At 52.7% G+C, this 20,927-nt stretch overlaps 1 protein-coding gene across 2 annotated transcripts; it reads left to right on the top strand.

Annotated features, from left to right (window-relative positions):
- The first annotated feature begins 27 nt into the window (after positions 1-27).
- Positions 28-19,788, top strand: RSPH6A (radial spoke head 6 homolog A). 2 transcript variants are annotated; one of them, XM_055369774.2, is made up of 6 exons: positions 28-906; positions 4,571-4,808; positions 10,448-11,212; positions 13,225-13,369; positions 14,910-15,027; positions 19,395-19,788. In XM_055369774.2, exons 1-6 carry the CDS (start codon positions 257-259, stop codon positions 19,630-19,632), a joined length of 2,154 nt encoding a protein of 717 aa, XP_055225749.1. In that variant the 5' UTR covers positions 28-256; the 3' UTR covers positions 19,633-19,788. The 2 variants fall into 2 exon arrangements, with proteins under 2 accessions (XP_055225749.1, XP_055225750.1); XM_055369775.2 differs by lacking the exon at positions 13,225-13,369 and having other exon boundaries at positions 19,395-19,627.
- The last annotated feature ends 1,139 nt before the right edge of the window (positions 19,789-20,927 follow it).

The following is a 20,927-nucleotide window of genomic DNA, read 5'->3' as shown; positions in this document are numbered from 1 at the left end:
GAAAAAAAAAGGGATGGCGGGCCTGGGGCGCGGATGCCGTCTCGAGTCTGGCGCGACGTCCACCGTGGGGCTGCGCGGGATCGGGAGTGCGCGCCCAGAGCCTGCGCGGAACCCACCCTGGCCCGCTCCCCGCGCCCTCCCCGGGTAACGGCCCCCTCTCTCGGTGCTCAGAAACCGGCGGTGTCGACAGGTGGCTCTCGCTTGGCCTCCTTGTCTGCAAGCCTTTCTCCTAGAGATCTGTGCCTCCTGGCGAACCATGGGAGACCTACCCCCCTACCCTGAGCGCCCTGCCCAGCAGCCTCCGGGCCGGAGGACTTCTCAGGCCTCCCAGAGGCGGCGCAGTCGGGACCAAGCTCAGGCCCTGGCCTCGGACCCCGAGGAGGGGCAGCAGATACCTCCAGACGCCCAGCGAAACGCCCCGGGTTGGTCACAGAGGGGCAGCCTGTCCCAACAGGAGAGCTTGCTGATGCCCCAGGCCTTCCAGGCTGAGGAAGCCCGGCTGGGTGGCATGGAGTACCCATCTGTGAACACGGGCTTTCCCTCAGAGTTCCAGCCCCAGCCTTACTCTGATGAAAGCAGGATGCAGGTCGCCGAGCTCACCACCAGCCTAATGCTGCAGCGGCTCCAGCAGGGCCAAAGCAGCCTGTTCCAGCAACTGGACCCCACCTTCCAGGAGCCCCCAGTCAACCCCTTGGGCCAGTTCAACCTCTACCAGACAGACCAGTTCTCCGAAGGTGCCCAGCACGGGCCCTACATAAGGGATGACCCTGCCCTTCAGTTCTTGCCCTCTGAGCTGGGCTTCCCACACTACAGTGCCCAGGTGCCTGAGCCCGAGCCTCTGGAGCTGGCCGTGCAGAACGCCAAGGCCTACCTGCTGCAGACCAGCATCAATTGCGACCTCAGCCTGTGAGCAGGGGCTAGGAGTGGAGCGGGTGGGGGACCCAGGCAGGGAGGGGCCCCACCCGAAGTGCCTGCCTCAGTCAGTCAGACAAGGGATCATCCCTCATGGAAAACCAGTGACTCTAATTCAGCTGAGTCGGAATCAATGCCAACAACAGCTAGCATTCACTTCCCAGACATGTGCTGGCACTGCACACACTCACACCTAATTCTCGCCGGAGATGAGCACATCAGCTCATCCTACTTTACAGAGGAGGAGACCGAGACACAGAGAAGTTGGGTCGCTTACCCAAAACTACACAGCTAGGATATGGCAGAGTCAGGGTTCCAGAACACGTGATTTGGCTCCCCAAGCCCTCTTGCTTTTTTCTTCCCCCAGACATAGTCTCACCCTGTCACCCAGGCTGGAGCACAGTGGCATGGTCTTGGCTTAGGGCAACCTCTCCTTCCCAAGTTCAAGTGATTCTTCTGCTTCAGCCTCCCGAGTAGCTGGGGTTACAGGCGCACTCCACTTCACCCAGCTAATTTTTGTATTTTTAGTAGAGACAAGATTTCACCATGTTGCCCAGGCTAGTCTCAAACTCGACCTCAAGTGATCCGCCCATCTCAGCCTCCCAAAGTGCTAGGATTGCAGGCATGAACCACCGTGCCCAGCCCTCCTGAGACCCTCTTATCCTGCAACTAAACCTCCCTGCCTGAGGAAGATACTTGCCAAAGCCACTTAGCTGCAGTCACAAAACACTGCTCTCAGCCTCCATTAGATACCCAGGATGCTCTCATTCTAGGGGAGTGGACAAGAAACAGAAAAAGTGATAAACTGAATCTAAGGACTCAGGTGAAAAATAAGGGAGGCTAAGAGGGCTAGGGAACACATGAAATAGTGGGGGTCCAGCCAGGTGCGGTGGCTCACGCCTGTTATCCCAGCACTTTAGGAGGCCAAGACGGGCGGATCACTTGAGGTCAGGAGTTCGAGACCAGCCTTGCCAACATGGCGAAACCGTGTCTCTACTAAAAAATACAAAAATTATCAGGGCATGGTAGCATGGGCCTGTAATCCCAGCTCCTCAGGAGGTTGAGGCAGGAGAATCACTTGAACCTGGGCGGCAGAGGTTGCAGTGAGCCGAGATCATGCCACTGCACTCCAGCCTGGGCAACAGAGCGAGATTCCATCTCAAAAAAATAAATTGTGTGGGTCAGTGAAGGCCTGCCTGTCCAAGGAGGTGACATTTGATTAGGGCCCTGAAGGAGTCGAGGGAGAGCATCTTGCAGATAACCGGAGGAAGAGTGAGCCAGGCAGAGCACATGGCCAATGCAAAGGCTCTGAGGCTTGCTGTTTTTGAGGAGCAGTAAGGAGGGGCTGGTATGTCTGGAACCAAGGGAGGAGGAGGGAGAGCGGGAGAAATGAGGTTGATGAAGTAATGGTTCTTATTAAAGCACAAAGCTGGCCGTGTCCCCCCAGTGCTCAGAAGCTGCTATGGCTCCCCATTGCCCACAGGGGGAAGCTCAGACTCCTCACCACAACCTTCAAGGCTCCTGGCCTGAGACATATAAGGCCTTGCTCATGCCTGTGATCCCAGCACTTTGGGAGGCTGAGGCAGACAGATCACTCGAAGTCAGGAGTTCAAGACCAGCCTAGCCAACATGGCAAAACCCTGTCTCTACTAAAAATACAAAAAGTTAGCCAGGCGTGGTGGCACACGCCTGTGATCTCAGCTACTCGGGAGGCTGAGGCAGGAGAATCACTTGAACCGGGAGGCAGAGGCTGCAGTGAGCCAAGATCGTGCCAATGCACTCCAGCCTGAGCAACAGAGCGAGACTCTGTCTCAAACGAACAAACAAAAGGCCTTATGTGGTTCAGCCCCTGGCCACTGACCAAACTTGATTTCTAGTCACTACCTGCTCCTTCCTCGGATCCTAGAATCTAGTCAGAATTAACCTCTGGCTATTCCCCAAGTGCCAGCTCTTCAGAGCTTCAGGCTCTCTTCCTGAGAAGCCCTAGTCAAAGTCTCACCTCTTCTTACCCTTCCCAACTTCCATGATGGCCCAACACCACACCCAAGACTGCCAACAAAACAGCTTCCGCAAAGCAAAAGGTGACACATACATGCTTGGAAATCAGACCAACTTGGTTTCAAAGGCTGACTGTGGCCGGGCCTGGTGGCTCACGCCTGTAATCCCAGCAGTTTGGGAGGCTGAGGCAGGCAGATCACTTGAGTCCAGGAGTTTGAGACCAGCCTGGGCAACATGGCAAAACCCCATCTCTACAAAAAGTACAAAAATTAGCCAGGCATGGTGGCACACATGTAATCCCAGCTACTGGGGAGTCTGAGGTGGGAGAATCACTTGAACCCAGGAACCAGAGGTTGCAGTGAGCCAAGACCGAGCCACTGCACTCCAGCCTGAGTGACAAAGTGAGACCGTGTCTCAAAAAAAAAAAAAAAAAAAATACAAATGTTGGCCAGGCACGGTGGTTCACACCTGTTAACCCAGCACTTTAGGAGGCCAAGACGGGTGGATCACCTGAGGTCAGGAGTTCGAGACCAGCCTGGCCAACATAGTGAAACCCCGTCTCTACTAAAAATACAAAAATTAGCCGGGGATGGTGGTGTGCACCTGTAGTCCCAGCTACTCAGGAGGCCGAGGCAGGAGAATCACTTGAACCCAGGAACCCAGGAGGCAGAGGTTGTGGTGAGCCAAAATCACACCACTGCACTCCAGCCTGGGCAACAAAGCAAAACTCTGTCTCAAATAATAATAATAGTAATAATACAAATGTTGGCCAGGTGCTGTGGCTCACGCCTGTAATCCCAACACTTTGGGAGGCGGACAAACGCGGATCACCTGAGGTCAGGAGTTTGAGACCAGCCTGGCCACCATGGTGAAACCCTCTACAAAAAATACAAAAAAATTAGCGGGATGTGGTGGTGCATGCCTGTAATCCCAGCTACTTGGGAGGCTGAGGCAGGAAAATCGCTTGAACCCAGGAGACAGAGACTGCAGCGAGCCAAGGTCGTGCCACTGCACTCCAGCCTGGGCAACACAGTGAGACCTCCTCTGAAAAATAAATTAAAAAAATAAAATTGCAAACCTTCTCCCATCCCTGGCACCCCCAGGGCCCATTCAGTACTTTATGTGTCACCCTAAAAATTACCACCCCATGCCTGACACACTGTATATATTTTGCTCGTTTGATTAGTGTCTGTTTCCACCATAAGAATGTCGGCCAGGCGCGGTGGCTCATGCCTGTAATCCCAGCACTTTGGGAGGCTGAGGCGGGCAGATCACGAGATCAGGAGTTTGAGACCAGCCTGACACATGGTGAAACCCTGTCTCTACTAAAAATCCAAAAAGTAACCAGGCGTGGTGGTGGGCGCCTATAATCCCAGCTACTCGGGAGGCTGAGGCAGGCGAATTATTTGAACCCGGGAGGCAGAGGTTGCAGTGAGCCGAGATGAACCACTGCATTCCAGCCTGAGCAACAGAGCAAGACTCCATCTCAAAAAAAAAATAAATAAAAATAAATAAATAAATGTCAGCTACACCTGGGCAGGGACCTTTTCAGTTCCCTACTGTGTCCCCAGCACCAGGCACAGGGCCAGGCACATGGGAGCCAGCTCAGTGAGCTGGGTGAGTGAGGTCCCTCTCCTCCCACTCCTCCTGCGGGAGGCAGGTACGAGCACCTGGTGAATCTGCTGACCAAGATCCTGAACCAGCGGCCTGAGGACCCCTTGTCTGTCCTGGAGTCTCTGAACCGCACCACGCAGTGGGAGTGGTTCCACCCCAAGCTGGACACGCTGCGGGACGACCCCGAGATGCAGCCCACCTACAAGATGGCAGAGAAACAGAAGGCGCTGTTCACCCGGAGTGCAGGCGGCGCCGAAGGCGAACAGGAGATGGAGGAGGAGGTGGTGAGTGAGCCAGTCAGGAGAGGTGGGCATCAGGGTCAGTGGGGGCCCACGCATACTTAGGGCACAGCCTGTGCCAAGGCCTGGAGGCGAAAGACAGCACTGGACAATCCAGTCACAAAACAACTTCAGTCTTGGCAGGATGGGGTGGCTTACATCTGTAATCCCAGGACTTTGGGAGGCCGAGGCGGGCAGATCACGAGGTCAGGAGATCAAGACCATCCTTGCTAACATGATGAAACCCCGTCTCTACTAAAAATATAAAAAATTAGCCAGGCGTGGCAGCAGGCACATGCAGTCCCAGCTACTCGGGAGGCTGAGGCAGGAGAATGGCATGAACCCGGGAGGCGGAGCTTGTAGTGAGCCGAGATCACACCACTGCACTCCAGCCTGGGCAACAGAGCGAGACTCTGTCTCAAAAAAATAAATAAATAAAAATAATTGAGATGGGGGTCTTGCTATGTTGGCCGGGTTGGTCTTGAACTCTTGGCCTCAAGCCATCCTCCTGCCTCGGCCTCCCAAAGTATTAGGATTACAGGCGTGAGCCACCACTCCCAGCCAAGAGCTGGAGTTCTTAATGTGGGGTCTGTGGAAGGGCAAAACTGGGGGCTTTTGTGGCCTGTACATGCTTCTAGGAAATGACTCATAAAAAATGCATGATTCAGCATTTTGTGTTTCTTTTTCTGTCTAGTGCAAGGCAAAGCTCTTATTTCTCTCGTTTTCTGTCTTCCAGACGGCTAGCCAGGACCTTGAATGGCATTTATGCAATAAACCATTCCTTCCTGCCCCCCACTGCTTTGAAATGCCACCTGGGCCATCTGCTCCCCACACAGGGTCCTGCAGGAGTCTCTGCTCCCGGTCTTTGCTCTGTGGATAGCTTCCTGCTCTAGGACTCTCCTGTTTACTGCTGACAGCAGCTGCACGGCAGGTGTTGCTGTTTTGGTAGCATAATTCTCCCCATCACTGAACCTCTGTTTTGAAAAGTTTTGACTAGCCAGGCACGGTGGCTCACGCCTGTAATCCCAGCACTTTGGGAGGCTGAGGCGGGTGGTTCACGAGGTCAGGAGATCAAGACCATCCTGGCTAAGTGAAACCCTGTCTCTACTAAGAATACAAAAAATTAGCCGGGCATGGTGGCGGGCCCCTGTAGTCCCAGCTACTAGGGAGGCTGAGGCAGGAGAATGGCGTGAAACTGGGAGGTGGAGATTGCAGTGAGGGGAGGTCGCACCACTGCACTCCAGCCTGGGCAACAGAGCGAGACTCCGTCTCAAAAAAAAAAAAAAAGAAAGAAAAGGCCAGGCGCAGTGGCTCACGCCTGTAATCCTAGCACTTTGGGAGGCCGAGGCAGGTGGATCACGAGGTCAGGAGATCGAGACCATCCTGGTTAACACAGTGAAACCCCATCTCTTGTAAAAATACAAAAAATTAGCCAGGCGTGGAGGCAGGCGCCTGTAGTCCCAGCTACTGGGGAGGCTGAGGCAGGAGAATGGCGTGAACCCTGGGAGGCGGAGCTTGCAGTGAGCTGAGATTGCACCACTGCACTCTGGCCTGGGCAAAAGAGCGAGACTCCGTCTCAAAAAAAAAAAGCAAAAAACAAAAAGAAGAAAAGTTTTGACTATTCTCGGCCGGGCGTGGTGGCTCACGCCTGTAATCCCAGCACTTTGGGAGGCCGAGGCAGGTGGATCATGAGGTCAGGAGATCGAGACAATCCTGGCTAACACGGTGAAACCCTGTCTCTACTAAAAATACAAAAACAAAATTAGCCAGGCGTGGTGGCGGTCACCTGTAGTCCCAGCTACTCAGGAGACTGAGGCGGGAGAATGGCATGGACCCAGGAGACGGAGCTTGCAGTGGGCTGAGATTGCACCTCTGTACTCCAGCCTGGGCAACATAGTGAGAGTCTGTCTAAAAAAAAAAAAAAAAAAAAAGATAAGTTTTGACTATTCTCACATCTGTAATTTTATTTTATTATTTTATTTTTTCCATTTTTTTTGAGATGGAGTCTCATTCTGTCACGCAGGCTGGAATACAGTGGTGTGAACTCAGCTCACTGCAACCTCCACCTCCCAGGTTCAAGTGATTCTCCTGCCTTAGCCTCCCGAGTAGCTGGGATTACAGGTGCCCGCCACCATGCCTGGCTAATTTTTGTTCTTGTTTTTGAGACGGAGTCTTGCTCTGTCGCCCAGGCCGGAGTGCAGTGGCACGATCTCGGCTCACTGCAACCTCTGCCTCCAGGGTTCAAGCTATTCTCCTGCCTCAGCCTCCCGAGTAGCTGGGACTACAGGCTGTGCCACCACGCCTGGCTAATTTGTTGTATTTTTAGTAGAGACAGGATTTTGCCATGTTGACCAGGCTAGTCTCGAACACTTGACCTCAGGTGATCCGTCCACCTCGGCCTCCCAAAGTGCTGGGATTACAGGCGTGAGCCATGGCGCCCGGCCCCATCTATAATTTTAGACTAACTTTAGGATTATTTTGGCACATTCCAAAAACTAACACCTTATTTTACTTGTTTGACAACATAGGTCTCTTTAAGTTAGGATATAGATGATGTCAGATAAATAGAAATAAGTGACTTGGATGAGTTGGTCATTTTTCTCACACATAATCGTCAGGTGTAGTCTAGGACTGGTAAGGTCCTAGTCTTGCAAGGTGGCTCTGCAGTGAAGGGCACTGAGAGCTGCCTATTCCCCACACCCCCAGGCTCCCTACCTGTCCCTAAACAAAGAGAGCTGTTTTCAGCAACACAGTATCTTGGTTATAAATCCCATCACTGGTTGGGTGAGGTGGCTCACGCCTGTTATGTCAGCACTTTGGGAGGCCAAGGCAGGCGGATCACCTGAGGTCAGGAGTTCGAGACCAGCATGGCCAACATGGTGAAACCCTGTCTCTACTAAAAATACAAAAATTAGCCTGGCGTGGTGGTGTGCACCTGTAGTCCCGACTACTCAGGAGGCTGAGGCAGAAGAATCGCTTGAATCCTGGAGGCAGAGGTTGCAGTGAGCCGAGATTGTGCCACTGCACTCCAGCCTGGGCAACAGAGCGAGACTCCGTCTCAAAAAATAGTAATGGGCCGGGCGCAGTGGCTCACGCTTGTAATCCCAGCACTTTGGGAGGCCAAGGTGGGTGGATCACAAGATCAGGAGATCAAGACCATCCTGGCTAACACGGTGAAACCCTCTCTCCACTTAAAATACAAAAAATTAGCCGGGCATGGTGGTGGGCGCCTGTAGTCCCAGCTACTTGGGAGGCTGAGGCAGGAGAATGGCGTGAACCCGGGAGGCGGAGCTTGCAGTGAGTCGAGACTGCGCCACTGCACTCCAGCCTGGGCGACAGAGCAAGACTCCGTATCAAAAATAATAATAATAATAATTTTTTTGAAATAATAATAATATGCCGGGCGCAGTGGCTCAGGCCTGTAATCCCAGCATTTTGGGAGGCCAAGACGGGCGAATCACGAGGTCAGGAGTTCGAGACCAGCCTGGCCAACATGGTGAAACCCCATCTCTACTAAAAATACAAAAATTAGCTGGGCGTGGTGGTGCACGCCTATAATCCCAGCTACTGGGGAGGCTGAGGCAGGAGAATGGCTTGAACCCAGGAGTGGAGGTTGCAGTGAGCTGAGATCAGACCACTGCACTCCAGCCTGGGTGACAGAGCAAGACTCTGTCTCAAAAATAATGATAATAAATAAATAAATAATAAAGATTTTGGGACTGGTTGAATAATAAAGTGTTGGGGACAGCCTTGTGGCCACATGGATAGGGGCTGGCAGGCATTTCCCTGGGAGAAGGAAGAGCATTGGTGTGTGGCCTGTGCAGATGTACATTACACTTCTTCTTTCTCTGGCTTCTGAGCCAAAACTTGGCTGAATTCTTTTTTTTTTTTTTTTTTTTTTTTTTTTTTGAGACAGAGTCTCACTCAGTCAGTCACCCAGGCTGGAGTGCAGTGGTGCAATCTCCACTCACTGCAAGCTCCACCTCCCAGGTTCATGCCATTCTCCTGCCTCAGCCTTCCGAGTAGCTGGGACTACAGGCGCCCACCACCACACCCGGCTAATTTTTGTATTTTTAGTAGAGACCAGATTTCACCATGTTGGCCAGGATGGTCTCGATCTCCTGACCTTGTGATTTCCCTGCTTTGGCCTCCCAAAGTGCTGGGATTACAGGCGTGAACCACTGCGCCCAGCCATAAACTTTGCTGGCTTCTAGTTTCAGCCTGCTTGCCTTCAGTCCCTTTCTGAGCCTCTGTCTTTCTCTCTTTCTCTTTCTTTCCTTCTTCCTCTTTTTCCTCCTCCTCCTCCTCTCCTTCTTTCTTCTCCTCCACCCCACACATCCTCTGGCTGTGTGAATCAAGCACATGGTATAGATGGAGGCAGTGAAGACAGGACTTATTACCATCCTCTAACATCACTGACTCCTCCATTCAAGACCTGTCTTCTCCCTTAACTTTCTGTGAAACATGGAGTATGTGTTAGGAGTGCATTGGGCCTCAAGTCACAGAAATCATGAATAAAAGTGGCTTCTTTGTTACAGGAGCAAGAAGGTCAGGGTGGGTAAGGCAGCTGAGCAATGCTACTGGGGACCAGGCAATTTCCACCTTTCATCTCCACCACCATTAAGGGTGTATTACTTTGTCTTCCATGTGTTGCCTCATGGTCCCAAGATAGCTGCTGTGGCTCCAGATCTTATATCCCCATTCCAGGCAGGAAGAATAGGGAATGACAAAAGGCAAAAAAGACTTTCTCCTAGTGTGGTTTTCCCTTTTCTTCTCCATCAGGGACATCCTGTCCAAGGGCTTTCCCTACATCTCACTGGCCAGCACAAGTGGCCTGAGCAGCTGAGTTACAGAATCTTTTAGCTTTCTTTCTTTCTTTCTTTCTTTCTTTCTTTCTTTCTTTCTCTCGCTCTCTCTCTCTCTCTCCCCCCCCCTTTCTTTCTTTCTTTTTTTTTTTTTTTTTTTTTTTGAGTGGGAGTCTCACTCTATCACCCAGGCTGGAGTGCAGTGGTGTGATCTTGGCTCACTGCAACCTCCGCCTCTCAGGTCCAAGCGATCCTCCTGCCTCAGCCTCCCAAATAGCTAGGATTACAGGTGCCTGCCACCACGCCTGCCTAATTTTTGTATTTTTTGTAGAGACGGGGTTTCACCATGTTGGCCAGGCTGGTCTCAAACTCCTGACCTCAGGTGATCTGCTTGCCTTGGCCTCCCTAAGTGCTGGGATTTCAGGCGTGAGCCACCACATCAGGCCTCTTTTTATTTTTTGAGACCGTGTCTCACTTTGTTGCTCAGGCTGGAGTGCGGTGGAGCAATCTCAGCTCACGGCAACCTCTGCCTCCCCGGTTCAAGTGATTCTCCTGCCTCAGTCTCCTGGGTAGCTGGGATTACAGGCACCTGCTTGTTTGGCTGGCTAATTTTTGTATTTTTAGTAGAGACAGAGCTTCACCATGTTGGCCAGGCTGGACTCGAATTATTGACCTCAAGTGATCAGCCGGCCTCGGCCTTTCAAAGTGCTGGGATTACAGGCGTGAGCCACTGCACCCGGCCTCTTTTAGCTCTCTTGACTCTAGAAGAGTCTGGAAGAGGTAGGCTAGGGAGCAGAGCTTCAGCATTCTCCCCTCTGCCCTCCACTCTACCCTGCGCAGGGGGAGACACCAGTGCCCAACATCATGGAGACTGCCTTCTACTTCGAGCAGGCCGGCGTCGGCCTGAGCTCGGACGAGAGCTTCCGCATTTTCCTGGCCATGAAACAGCTGGTGGAGCAGCAGCCCATCCACACCTGTCGCTTCTGGGGCAAGATCCTGGGAATCAAACGCAGCTACCTGGTGGCCGAGGTGGAATTCCGGGAGGGCGAGGAGGAGGCAGAGGAGGAGGAGGTGGAGGAGATGACGGAAGGTGGCGAGGTCATGGAGGCGCACGGTGAGGAGGAGGGCGAGGAGGACGAGGAGAACGTCGTGGACATCGTCCCTAAGCCCGTATGGAAGCCGCCGCCCGTGATCCCCAAGGAGGAGAGCCGCTCAGGCGCCAACAAGTACCTGTACTTTGTGTGCAACGAGCCGGGCCTGCCATGGACGCGGCTGCCCCACGTCACTCCAGCCCAGATCGTGAACGCCCGAAAGATCAAGAAGTTCTTCACAGGCTACCTGGACACGCCAGTCGTCAGCTACCCACCCTTCCCGGGCAACGAGGCCAACTACCTGCGGGCCCAGATAGCCCGCATCTCGGCCGCCACGCAGGTCAGCCCGCTGGGCTTCTACCAGTTTAGCGAGGAGGAGGGCGACGAGGAGGAGGAAGGTGGTGCTGGGCGCGACTCCTACGAGGAGAACCCCGACTTCGAGGGCATCCCCGTGCTGGAGCTGGTCGACTCGATGGCCAACTGGGTGCATCACACACAGCATATCCTGCCGCAGGTGAGCGCCGGGACTCCCGCCTCTCACAAACGGCAGGAGCAGGGGGCTCACGCATGACCCTGCAATACTGACGTCAAGCTCTTACTCTCTGCTAGGCAACTAATATTCATTCGTTCATTCATCCATCCATTCATTGGTTCAACAGATATTAGCGGATAATCCCATCAGAAACCTTTGGGGACAGAGGCATTTTTTTTTTCTTTTCTTTCTTTCTTCTTTTTTTTCTTTTTCTTTTTCTTTTCTTTTCTTTCTTTTTTTTTTTTTTTTTTGAGACAGAGTCTCCCTCTTGTCACCCAGGCTGGAGTGCAGTGGGACGATCTCGGCTCACTGCAACCTCCACCTCCTGGGTTCAAGCGATTCTCCCGCTTCAGCCTCCTGAGTAGCTGGGATTACAGGCACACGCTGCCACACCTGGCTAATTTTTTGTATTTTAGTAGAGATGAGGTTTCACTGTGTTGCCCAAGCTGGTCTCAAAGTCCTGAGCTCAGACAATCCGCCCACCTTGGCCTCCCAAAGTGCTAGGATTATAGACATGAGCCACTGCGCCCTGGCCGTTTTTTTTTTCTTTTCTTTTCTTTTCTTTTCTTTTCTTTTCTTTTTGAGACAGAATTTCGCTCTTGTTGCCCAGGCTGGAGTACAGTGGCGTGATCTCGGCTCACCGCAACCTCCACCTCCCTGGTTCAAGCAAATTCTCCCACCTCAGCCTCCCAAGTAGCTGGGATTACAGGCATGCACCATCACGCCCAACTAATTTTGTACTTTTAGGAGAGACAGGGTTTCTTCATGTTGGTCAGGCTGGTCTCAAACTCCTGACCTCAGGTGATCTGCCTGCCTCAGCCTCTCAAAGTGCTGGGATTACAGGCATGAGCCACCATGCCCAGCTTTTTTTTTCTTTTAAGACATAGCAACTTGCTTTGTCACCCAGGCTGGCGTGCAGTGACGAGATCATAACTCACTGCTACCCTGACCTCCAGGGCTCAAGCAATCCTCCCACCTTAGCCTCCCGAGTAGTTAGGACTACAGGCACATACCACCACAACTATGCCTGGCTTTTTTTTTTTTTTTTTCTGAAATGGAGTCTCGCTCTATTGCCCAGGCTGGAGTGCAGTGGCGTGATCTCGGCTCACTGCAAGCTCTGCCTCCTAGATTCACGCCATTCTCCTGCCTCAGCCTCCTGAGTAGCTGGGACTACAGGTGCCCGCCACCATGCCGGGATATTTTTTTTGTAGTTTTAGTAGAGATGGGGTTTCACTGTGTTAGCCAGGATGGTCTCTGTCTCCTGACCTCGTGATCCGCCCGCCTCAGCCTCCCAAAGTGCTGGGATTACAGGCGTAAGCCACTGCTTGGGAGGCTGAGGCAGGAGAATGGCGTGAACCCAGGAGGCGGAGCTTTCAGTGAGCCACTGCACTTCAGCCTGGGCGACAGAGCCAGACTCCATCTCAAAAAAAAAAAAAAGAATCAATGAGTGGGCCAGGTGCAATGGCTCGTGCCTGTAATCCCAGCGCTTTGGGAGGCCAAGGCGGGTGGATCATTTGAGGTCAGGAGTTCGAGACCAGCCTGGCCAACATGGTGAAACCCCGTCTCTACTAAAAAATACAAAAATTAGCCAGGCGTGGTGTCAGGCACCTGTAATCCCAGCTGCTTAGGAGGCTGAGGCAGGAGAATCACTTAAACCGGGAGGCAGAGGTTGCAGTGAGCCAAGATTGTGCCACTGCACTCCAGCCTGGGCCACAGAGTAAAACTCCGTCTCAAAAAAAAAAAAAAAAAAAAAAATTCAATGAGTGAATGAATGCATGAATGGGGGTTGCACAGTCAGGAGTCCTCACCTCAACACAGCAGTTCTGTCAGCCCGTTTCCCACCTCCCCTTAGCTGTGTGGCTAAATCTTGCCCTCTTGCCTGTGCCTGGGTCTCTGAGGACAAGGCTATGCCTGTTGGCCCTTCACCTCCCCCACAGGAGGCAGGCTGGGTTCCGTGCACTGGGGCCATCACCTGAGCTTCCCCACACCCCCAGGGCCGTTGCACTTGGGTGAACCCTTTGCAGAAGACAGAGGAGGAGGAGGACCTGGGGGAGGAGGAAGAGAAGGCAGATGAGGGGCCAGAGGAGGTGGAGCAGGAGGTTGGCCCCCCACTGCTAACGCCACTTTCAGAAGATGCAGGTAAGGAAGCCCTCTCAGCCTGTACACCACTGGCTGGGGAGGGCTGGGAAGAAAGGGAGGGGTGGCTGGACTGCTGGGGTCCATCTCCCCGGTCCTTCCCTCCCTGGTTCAGAGGCTCTCTCAGCTAAAAAATGGGTGTAATCACAGTGGCCCCATCAGGAGGTTCTGGGAACATGTCCATAGACACGTGGCAATGGCCCAAACCTTAGGATATGGCCTTCTGAGTTTGGGCCTGGAGGGAGGGGGATGTAGTTGGGGAACCCTGCCTAAAGACTGGAGCTGGGTGTGTGTGTGCATGTGTGTGTATGTGTGTGTGTGTGTGTGTGTGTGTGTTGTTGTTGTTGTTGTTGTTTTGAGATGGAGTCCAGCTCTGCCACCCAGGCTAGGGTGTAGTGGTGCAATCTTGGCTCACTGCAACCTCAACCTCTCGGGTTCCCGCAATTCTCCCATCTCAGCCTCCTGAGTAGCTGGATTGCAGGCGTGTGCCACCACGCCCAGATAACTTCTGTATTTTTAGTAGAGATGGGGTTTCACCATGTTGGCCAGGCTGATCTCGAACTCCTGGCCTCAAGTGATCCACCTTACTCGGCCTCCCAAAGTGCTGGGACTACAGGCATGAGCCACTGTGCCCAACCTGGAGCTGGATTTTGGATGAATGGATAGGAATTTTTTAAGGTTGGGGCCTCAGGCACCCAGAGGGAAGTGGAGAGAGAGGCTAGGAGTGGGCCAGGGGACAGGTCCTGGATTTGAAGCCAGATCCTGCCAGCCTGTGCCCTTCCCTCTGCACCCTGATCCAAACCGATGAACAACTCGGGAGTGGAATGACAGTGGCTTCCCAGTCTGGGGGCCCTGCTGGGTGCCAGGCACTGCAGCAGGTGTGCTGCAGACCTTGTCACCAGGCTTCACTGCCACCCTGCAACAGAGGCCAGATGAGTCTCCCCATTTCCTGGGTGCAGCCACTGAGGCTCAGACAGGTGAACTGGCTTCCTGGGGCCACATAGAGAAAGAGTGGTCCAGGCCAGGCGAGGTGGCTCACGCCTGTAATCCCAGCACTTTGGGGGGCTGAGGCGGGTGGATCACCTGAGGTCAGGAGTTCGAGACCAGCTTGGCCAACATGGTGAAACCCTGTCTCTACTAAAAATACAAAAATTAGCCGGGCGTGGTGGTGCATGCCTGTAATCCCAGCTACTCGGGAGGTTGAGGAAGGAGAGTCGCTTGAACCTGGGAGGCAGAGGTTGCAGTGAGTTGAGCTCACACCACTGCACTGCAGCCTGAGTGACAAAGCGACGAGACTCTGTCTCCAAAAAAAAAAGAGAGCGAGAGACTGAGAGAGAGAGAGAGTGTGTGTGTGTGTGTGTGTGTGTGTGTGTGTGGTCTGCAGCCAGGGTTCAAACACCGCAGCCCGAGCTGTTGGTGGCTGTAGTTCCCCTCATGCCCCTCCAGGCCTCCCTCACTGCTGCCTTCCTTCCTTCAGGGTGCAGTGCAGGGCCTAGGGGCCTCCCTGACCCTGCTGCCCCCCTCTGCTGCCTCTCCACCACAGAAATCATGCACCTGGCACCCTGGACCACCCGCCTGTCCTGCAGCCTCTGCCCGCAGTACTCAGTGGCCGTTGTGCGCTCCAACCTCTGGCCCGGGGCCTATGCCTATGCCAGTGGCAAGTAGGTCTTCCCCCAGCCCCTCCCAGCAGGAGAATCCCTCAGGACTTCTTCAAGCCTGGTTGGGCTGGGCAACTCGCCAGGGTGGGCAGAGATGGGGAGGGCCCCCTTCAGGAAGCCCCTAGGACTAATGCCCTCATAACTCCTAGGAGTTTCACCAGGGCTAAAGTGGGAAATACCAGCCCACTAGGATGGGTCTTGGTGATGAGTCATGATGAGAGCAAGGAGAATAAGAGAGTGGGAGGGACTGGCTATGGTCACACAGCACTTGCAGGATACGAACCTGGATCTCTAGCCCCCTGATGACAGCGGCAGAATCCCTCTCTGGAGGAGCTAACTCCGTCCCTGGGGTCCCCTGGACAGTTCTTCTTGTTTGTGGTTTTGTTTTGTTTTGTTTGAGATGGAGTCTCTCTCTGTCACCCAGGCTGGGCAACAGTGCAGTAGTGCGATCTAAGCTCACTGAAACTTCCGCCTCCCAGGTTCAAGTGATTCTCCTCCCTCAGCCTCCCTAGTAGCTGGGACTACAGATGCATGCCACCATGCCTGGCTAATTTTTGTATTTTTAGTGGAGACAAGATTTCACCATGTTGGCCAGGCTGGTCTCAGACTCCTGACCTCGAGTGATCTGCCCGCCTTGGCCTCCCAAAGTGCTAGGATTACAGGCATGAGCCACCGCACCCGGCCTGTTCTTCCAGTTGGAAGGCTTTTCTCTCTATGGGGCAGAAACCTTCCCTCCCACCACCAGTTGTTCCAAAAAGAATGGCAAGCTTGGGCCAGGTGCACTGGCTCATGCCTGTAATCCCAGCACTCTGGGTTGCCAAGGTGGGAGGATTGCTTGAGCCCAGGAGCTTGAGACCAGCGAGAGGAACACAGTAAGACCCTATCTGTACAAAAAAAAAAATTAAAAAAAATTTTAAAATCAGCCCGGCATGGTGGCATGGACTACGGAGTCCCAGCTACTTAGGGGGCTGAGGCAGAAGGATTGCTTGAGCCCAGGAGATCAAGGTTGCAGTGAGCTGTGATCGCACCACTGCGCTCCAGTCTGGGCAACAGAGCAAGACCTTGTCTCAAAAAACAAACAAGAATGGCAAGCCAAAGTCACTCCTACATCCTCCCGCCCAGCTACACACTCCCCACAGTCCTTCAGCCTTCCCCCGCAGGCACCTGGCAGCCCTCTGCCCTGCCGCGTGACAGGGGGTTTGCCGCTGGAGGTGGGCGCACCTACCAGCTTTGTCCACCAGATGGCATGACGATTTTTCCTAGAATTTCGTTTTTAATCTCAATGTGAACTGGGACTGTATTCGCTCCTGTATGAATCACAGCCCTGGTGGGATTGCATGTAATCTGGATACTTTAACTCATTCCTGGCATTTATTTTTTCCTTCTCTGGAAGCTGGGAAGAGGCACGTTTGCTTTTGCCAACTCCCTTCTTCAGGTCATACCCTGATATGCCAACATTCCTCTGAAAGCAAATGATACAAACTTGAGGCTCCACTTGTCCATCCATCCTCTGCCCCCACCCACCCAACGCTCTTCTGTCCCCCACCCAATCTGTGTCCACCCATTGTTCCATTGTTTTTTGTTTTTCTTTCTTTTTTTTTTTTTTGAGATAGAGTCTCGCTCTGTTGCCCAGGCTGGAGTGCAGTGGCGCGATCTCGGCTCACTGCAACCTCCGCCTCCCGGGTTCACGCCATTCTCCTGCCTCAGCCTCCCAAGTAGCTGGGACTACAGGTGCTCGCCACCATGCCCAGCTAATTTTTTTGTATTTTTAGTAAAGACGGGGTTTCACCGTGTTAGCCAGGATGGTCTCGATCTCCTGACCTCATGATCCGCCCGCCTCTGCCTCCCAAAGTGCTGGGATTACAGGCGTGAGCCACCGCGCCCGGCCTTTTTTTTCCTTTTTTTTTCTTTTTTTTTTTTTTTTTTTTGAGATAGGGTCTCTCTCTGTCACCCAGGCTGGAGTGCAGTGGCGTGATCACGGCTCACTGCAGCCTCCACCTCGTGGCCTCAAGCAATCCTCCCACCTCAGCCTCCCAACATACTAGGATTACAGACGTGAGCCACTGTGCCTGGCCTCATTTTTAAATTTTTTTCTTTTTTTCTTTTTTTCTGAGATGGAGTCTTATTTTGTTGCCCAGGCTGGAGTTCAGTGGTGCGATCTCAACTCACTGCAACCTCCACCTCCCGGGTTCAAGCCGTCCTCCTGCCTCAGCCCCCCTAGTAGCTGGGATTACAGGCATGCACTAACATGCCCAGCTAATTTTTGTATTTTTAGTAGAGATGGGGTTTCACCATGTTGGCCAGGCTGGTCTCGAACTCCTGACCAGGTGATCCACCCACCTCGGCCTCTCAAAGTGCAGGGATTACAGGCGTGGGCCACCGTGCTTGGCTCTCTCTGCCTCTTTATCGGTCTCTGTCTCCCTCTCTCCCTACCTCTTAGTCCCCTCCCTTTCCTCCCATCTATTCCTCTTCCTTCTCTAGTTAAAATTCTGCAGAAAGGCTGAATTGGCTGGGTTAGGCCTGGGCACTTACCTCCTTGTTCATTATCAGTCTCCTCTTAGCAGAATGTAGGCACAACCCGGGGATTTTTTTTTATTTTTTGAAATGGAGTCTCGCTGTGTCACCCAGGCTGGAGTACAGTGGTGTGATCTCAGCTCACTGCAACCTTCACCTCTTGGGTTCAAGTGATTCTTATGCCCCAGCCTCCTGAGTAGCTGGGACTACAGGTGCCCACTACTACGCCCAGCTAATTTTTGTATTTTTTGTAGAGATGTGGTTTCACCAGGGTGGTCTCGAGCCCCTGACCTCAGCTGATCCTCCTACCTTGGCCTCCTAAAGTGCTGGGATTACAGGCCTGAACCACCGCACCTGGCAGGGATTTTTGTCTAGTTTGTTTACTGCTGTGTTCCCAGTACCTAGACAATTTTATTTATGTCCCACATAATATGTCGGACATAAATAAAATGTCACAATATAAATAAATTGATGTGCAACATAAAATTATGTCTCACATAAATAAAATATGAGCCACATATATAATTTAATTTTTTTTTTATTTTTAGTTACTTATTTCTTTTTTTTTTTTGAGACGGAGTCTCGCTCTGTTACCCAGGCTGGAGTGCAGTGGTGCGATCTTGGCTCACTGCAAGCTTCGCCTCCCAGGGTTCACGCCATTCTCCTGCCTCAGCCTCCCCAGCAGCTGGGACTACAGGCGCCCGCCACCACGCCCCACTGATTTTGTTTTTGTATTTTTAGTAGAGACGGGGTTTCACCGTGTTAGCCAGGATGGTCTCGATCTCCTGACCTTGTGATCCGCCCGCCTCGGCCTCCCAAAGTGCTGGGATTACAGGCGTGAGCCACCGCGCCCGGCCTAGTTACTTATTTTTTGATTTATTTTGAGATACGTTCTCACTGTGTCACTCAGGCTGGAGTGCAGTGGCATGATCACAACTTACTGCAGCCTCAAACTCCTGGGCTCCGGCAATCCTCCCCCCTCAGCCTCCCCAGTAGCTGGAACCACAGGTACGTGCTACTGCAACTGGCTAATTTTTAAACTTTGGGAGGTGGAGGCTGCAGATCACTTGATGTCAGGAGTTCAAGACCAGCCTGGCCAACATGATGAAACCCCCTCTCTACTAAAAATACAAAAATTAGGCCAGGCATGGTGGCTCATGCCTGTGATCCCAGCACTTTGGGAGGCTGAGGCAGGCAGATCACTTGAGGTCAGGAGTTTGAGACCAGCCTGGCTAACATGGTGAAACCCCGTGTCTACTAAAAATACAAAAATTAGCTGGGCAAGGTGGTGTGTGCCTGTAGTCCCAGCTACTTGGGAAGCTGAGGTGGGAGAATCACTTGAACCCAGGAGGCAGATTTTGTAGTGAACCCAGGAGGTGGAGTTTGCATCCAGCCTGGGTAATACAGAGAAACCCAGTGAGCACATTTCACCCTGCCATCCACAACTTTGCAGTCATGCTATGCACATGCTGGGTCCTACCCTTAAAGAAAGTCAAGGCTGGCCAGGTGCAGTGGCTCACGTCTGTAATCCCAGCACTTTGGGAGGCCGAGGCGGGCAGATCATGAGGTCAGGAGTTCCAGACCACACTGGCCAACATGGTGAAACCCCTTCTCTACCAAAAATACAAAAATTAGCTGGGCGTAGTGATGCGTGCCTGTAGTCCCAGCTACATGGGAGGCTGAGGCAGGAGAAACGCTTGAACCCGGGAGGCAGAGGTTGCAGTAAGTCGAGATCACACCACTGCACTCCAGCCTAGGCAACAGAGTGAGACTCCATCTCAAAAAAAAAAAAAAAAAAAAAAGTCAAGTCTGGGGCCTTTGAGGGAGAATTTCACAGTGTCTCACTGCTTCTCCAGAAAGTTTGAGAACATCTACATCGGCTGGGGTCACAAGTACAGCTCAGAGAGCTTCAACCCGGCCCTGCCAGCCCCCATTCAACAAGAGTACCCCAGTGGCCCAGAGATCATGGAGATGAGTGACCCCACAGTGGAAGAGGAGCAGGCTCTGAAAGCAGCCCAGGAACAAGCCCTGGGAGCCACAGAGGAGGAGGAGGAGGGCGAGGAGGAGGAGGAGGGCGAGGAGACAGATGACTGAGGCCCGCCCTCTAGCCACTTTCCCCAAGCAGGTAGATAGCAAATTTCCCCTTAGAGGTAGTTAGCATGGATTATATTTTCACTATGTGCTTCCTGTCCCCAGAGGGCAGGGATAGAAAAGGAAGGCAACTGCTTCAAATAAAATTCCTCCACGGCATTATCGATGAGCCATTCATTCATTTGTTCACCACCTCTGTTGACATGGACTCCAAGTCAGGGCTGTTGGGCCCTACAGAGGGCACAGACATTGCCTGGCAGAGTCTCTCCCACCTGTTTGGTTTTTGTTGTTGTTGTTGTTTGAGACAGGGTCTCATTCTGTCACCCAGGTTAGAGTACAGTGGCACAATCTCAGCTCCCTGCAGCCTTGACCTCCTGGGCTCAAGCAGTCCTCCCATCTCAGCCTCCTGAGTAGCTGAGACCACAGGTGCACGTCACCACATACACTAATTTTTGTATTTTTTGTAGAGACAGGGTCCTGAGTAACTAGGACTGCAGGCACAGCCCACCATGCCCAGCTAAATTTTTTCAATTTTTCGGAGTCTCACTATGAGATGGGGTTTATGTTGCCCAAGCTGGTCTTGAACTCCCGGCATCAAGCGATCTGCCTGTCTTGGCCTCTCAAAGTGTTAGGATACAGCTGTGAGCCACCGCGACCAGCCCCACCTGTTTTATTTATTCATTTACCTAGCCATCAAACCATTATTGAAATACCTCCTGTCAGCCCACCCCTGTGCTGGAGACACAGACAGCTGCAGTCCTGCCTTCCTGGGCCTCACAACACTATAGGGAGAGAGACTCATCTCCAGACAGTGACAGCCCAAATGGGGAAGCCCAGAGGACTGACAGAGCTCCCGAGCCAATTCTTAAAGGGTCAAGAAAAGAATGGGGAAAGGCATTCCAAGAATAGGGAACAGAATGTGCAAAGACCCAAGGACAAGAGAGAGTGTGATATGTTGGGGTAGTTTTTCAAGCCTCATTTTAGGTGGTGGATAGTGTGAGGAGTTAGTGGTGAGATATGAGATTGAAAAGAGGTTGGCAGGGGCCAGATCACTTGGGGCTTAACTTTCCCCTGAGAGCACTAGGGAGCTACAGATGGGTTTTGAGCAGGGGAGGGCCCTGATCATATTCATGCTTTAGAAAGACCTCTCTAGGCCTAGTGCAGTGGGTCACACATGTAATCCCAGCACTTAGGGAGGCCAAGGTTGGCGGATCACCTGAGGTCAGGAGTTTGAGACCAGCATGCCCAACATGGTGAAACCCTGTCTCTACTAAAACTACAAAAAAGTAGCCGGGTGT

This window comes from Gorilla gorilla, chromosome 20 (genome assembly GCF_029281585.2).
Source record: "Gorilla gorilla gorilla isolate KB3781 chromosome 20, NHGRI_mGorGor1-v2.1_pri, whole genome shotgun sequence".
In the NCBI taxonomy this organism is placed as follows: Eukaryota; Metazoa; Chordata; class Mammalia; order Primates; family Hominidae; genus Gorilla; species Gorilla gorilla.
This window is presented reverse-complemented; position numbering and strand designations above follow the sequence as displayed.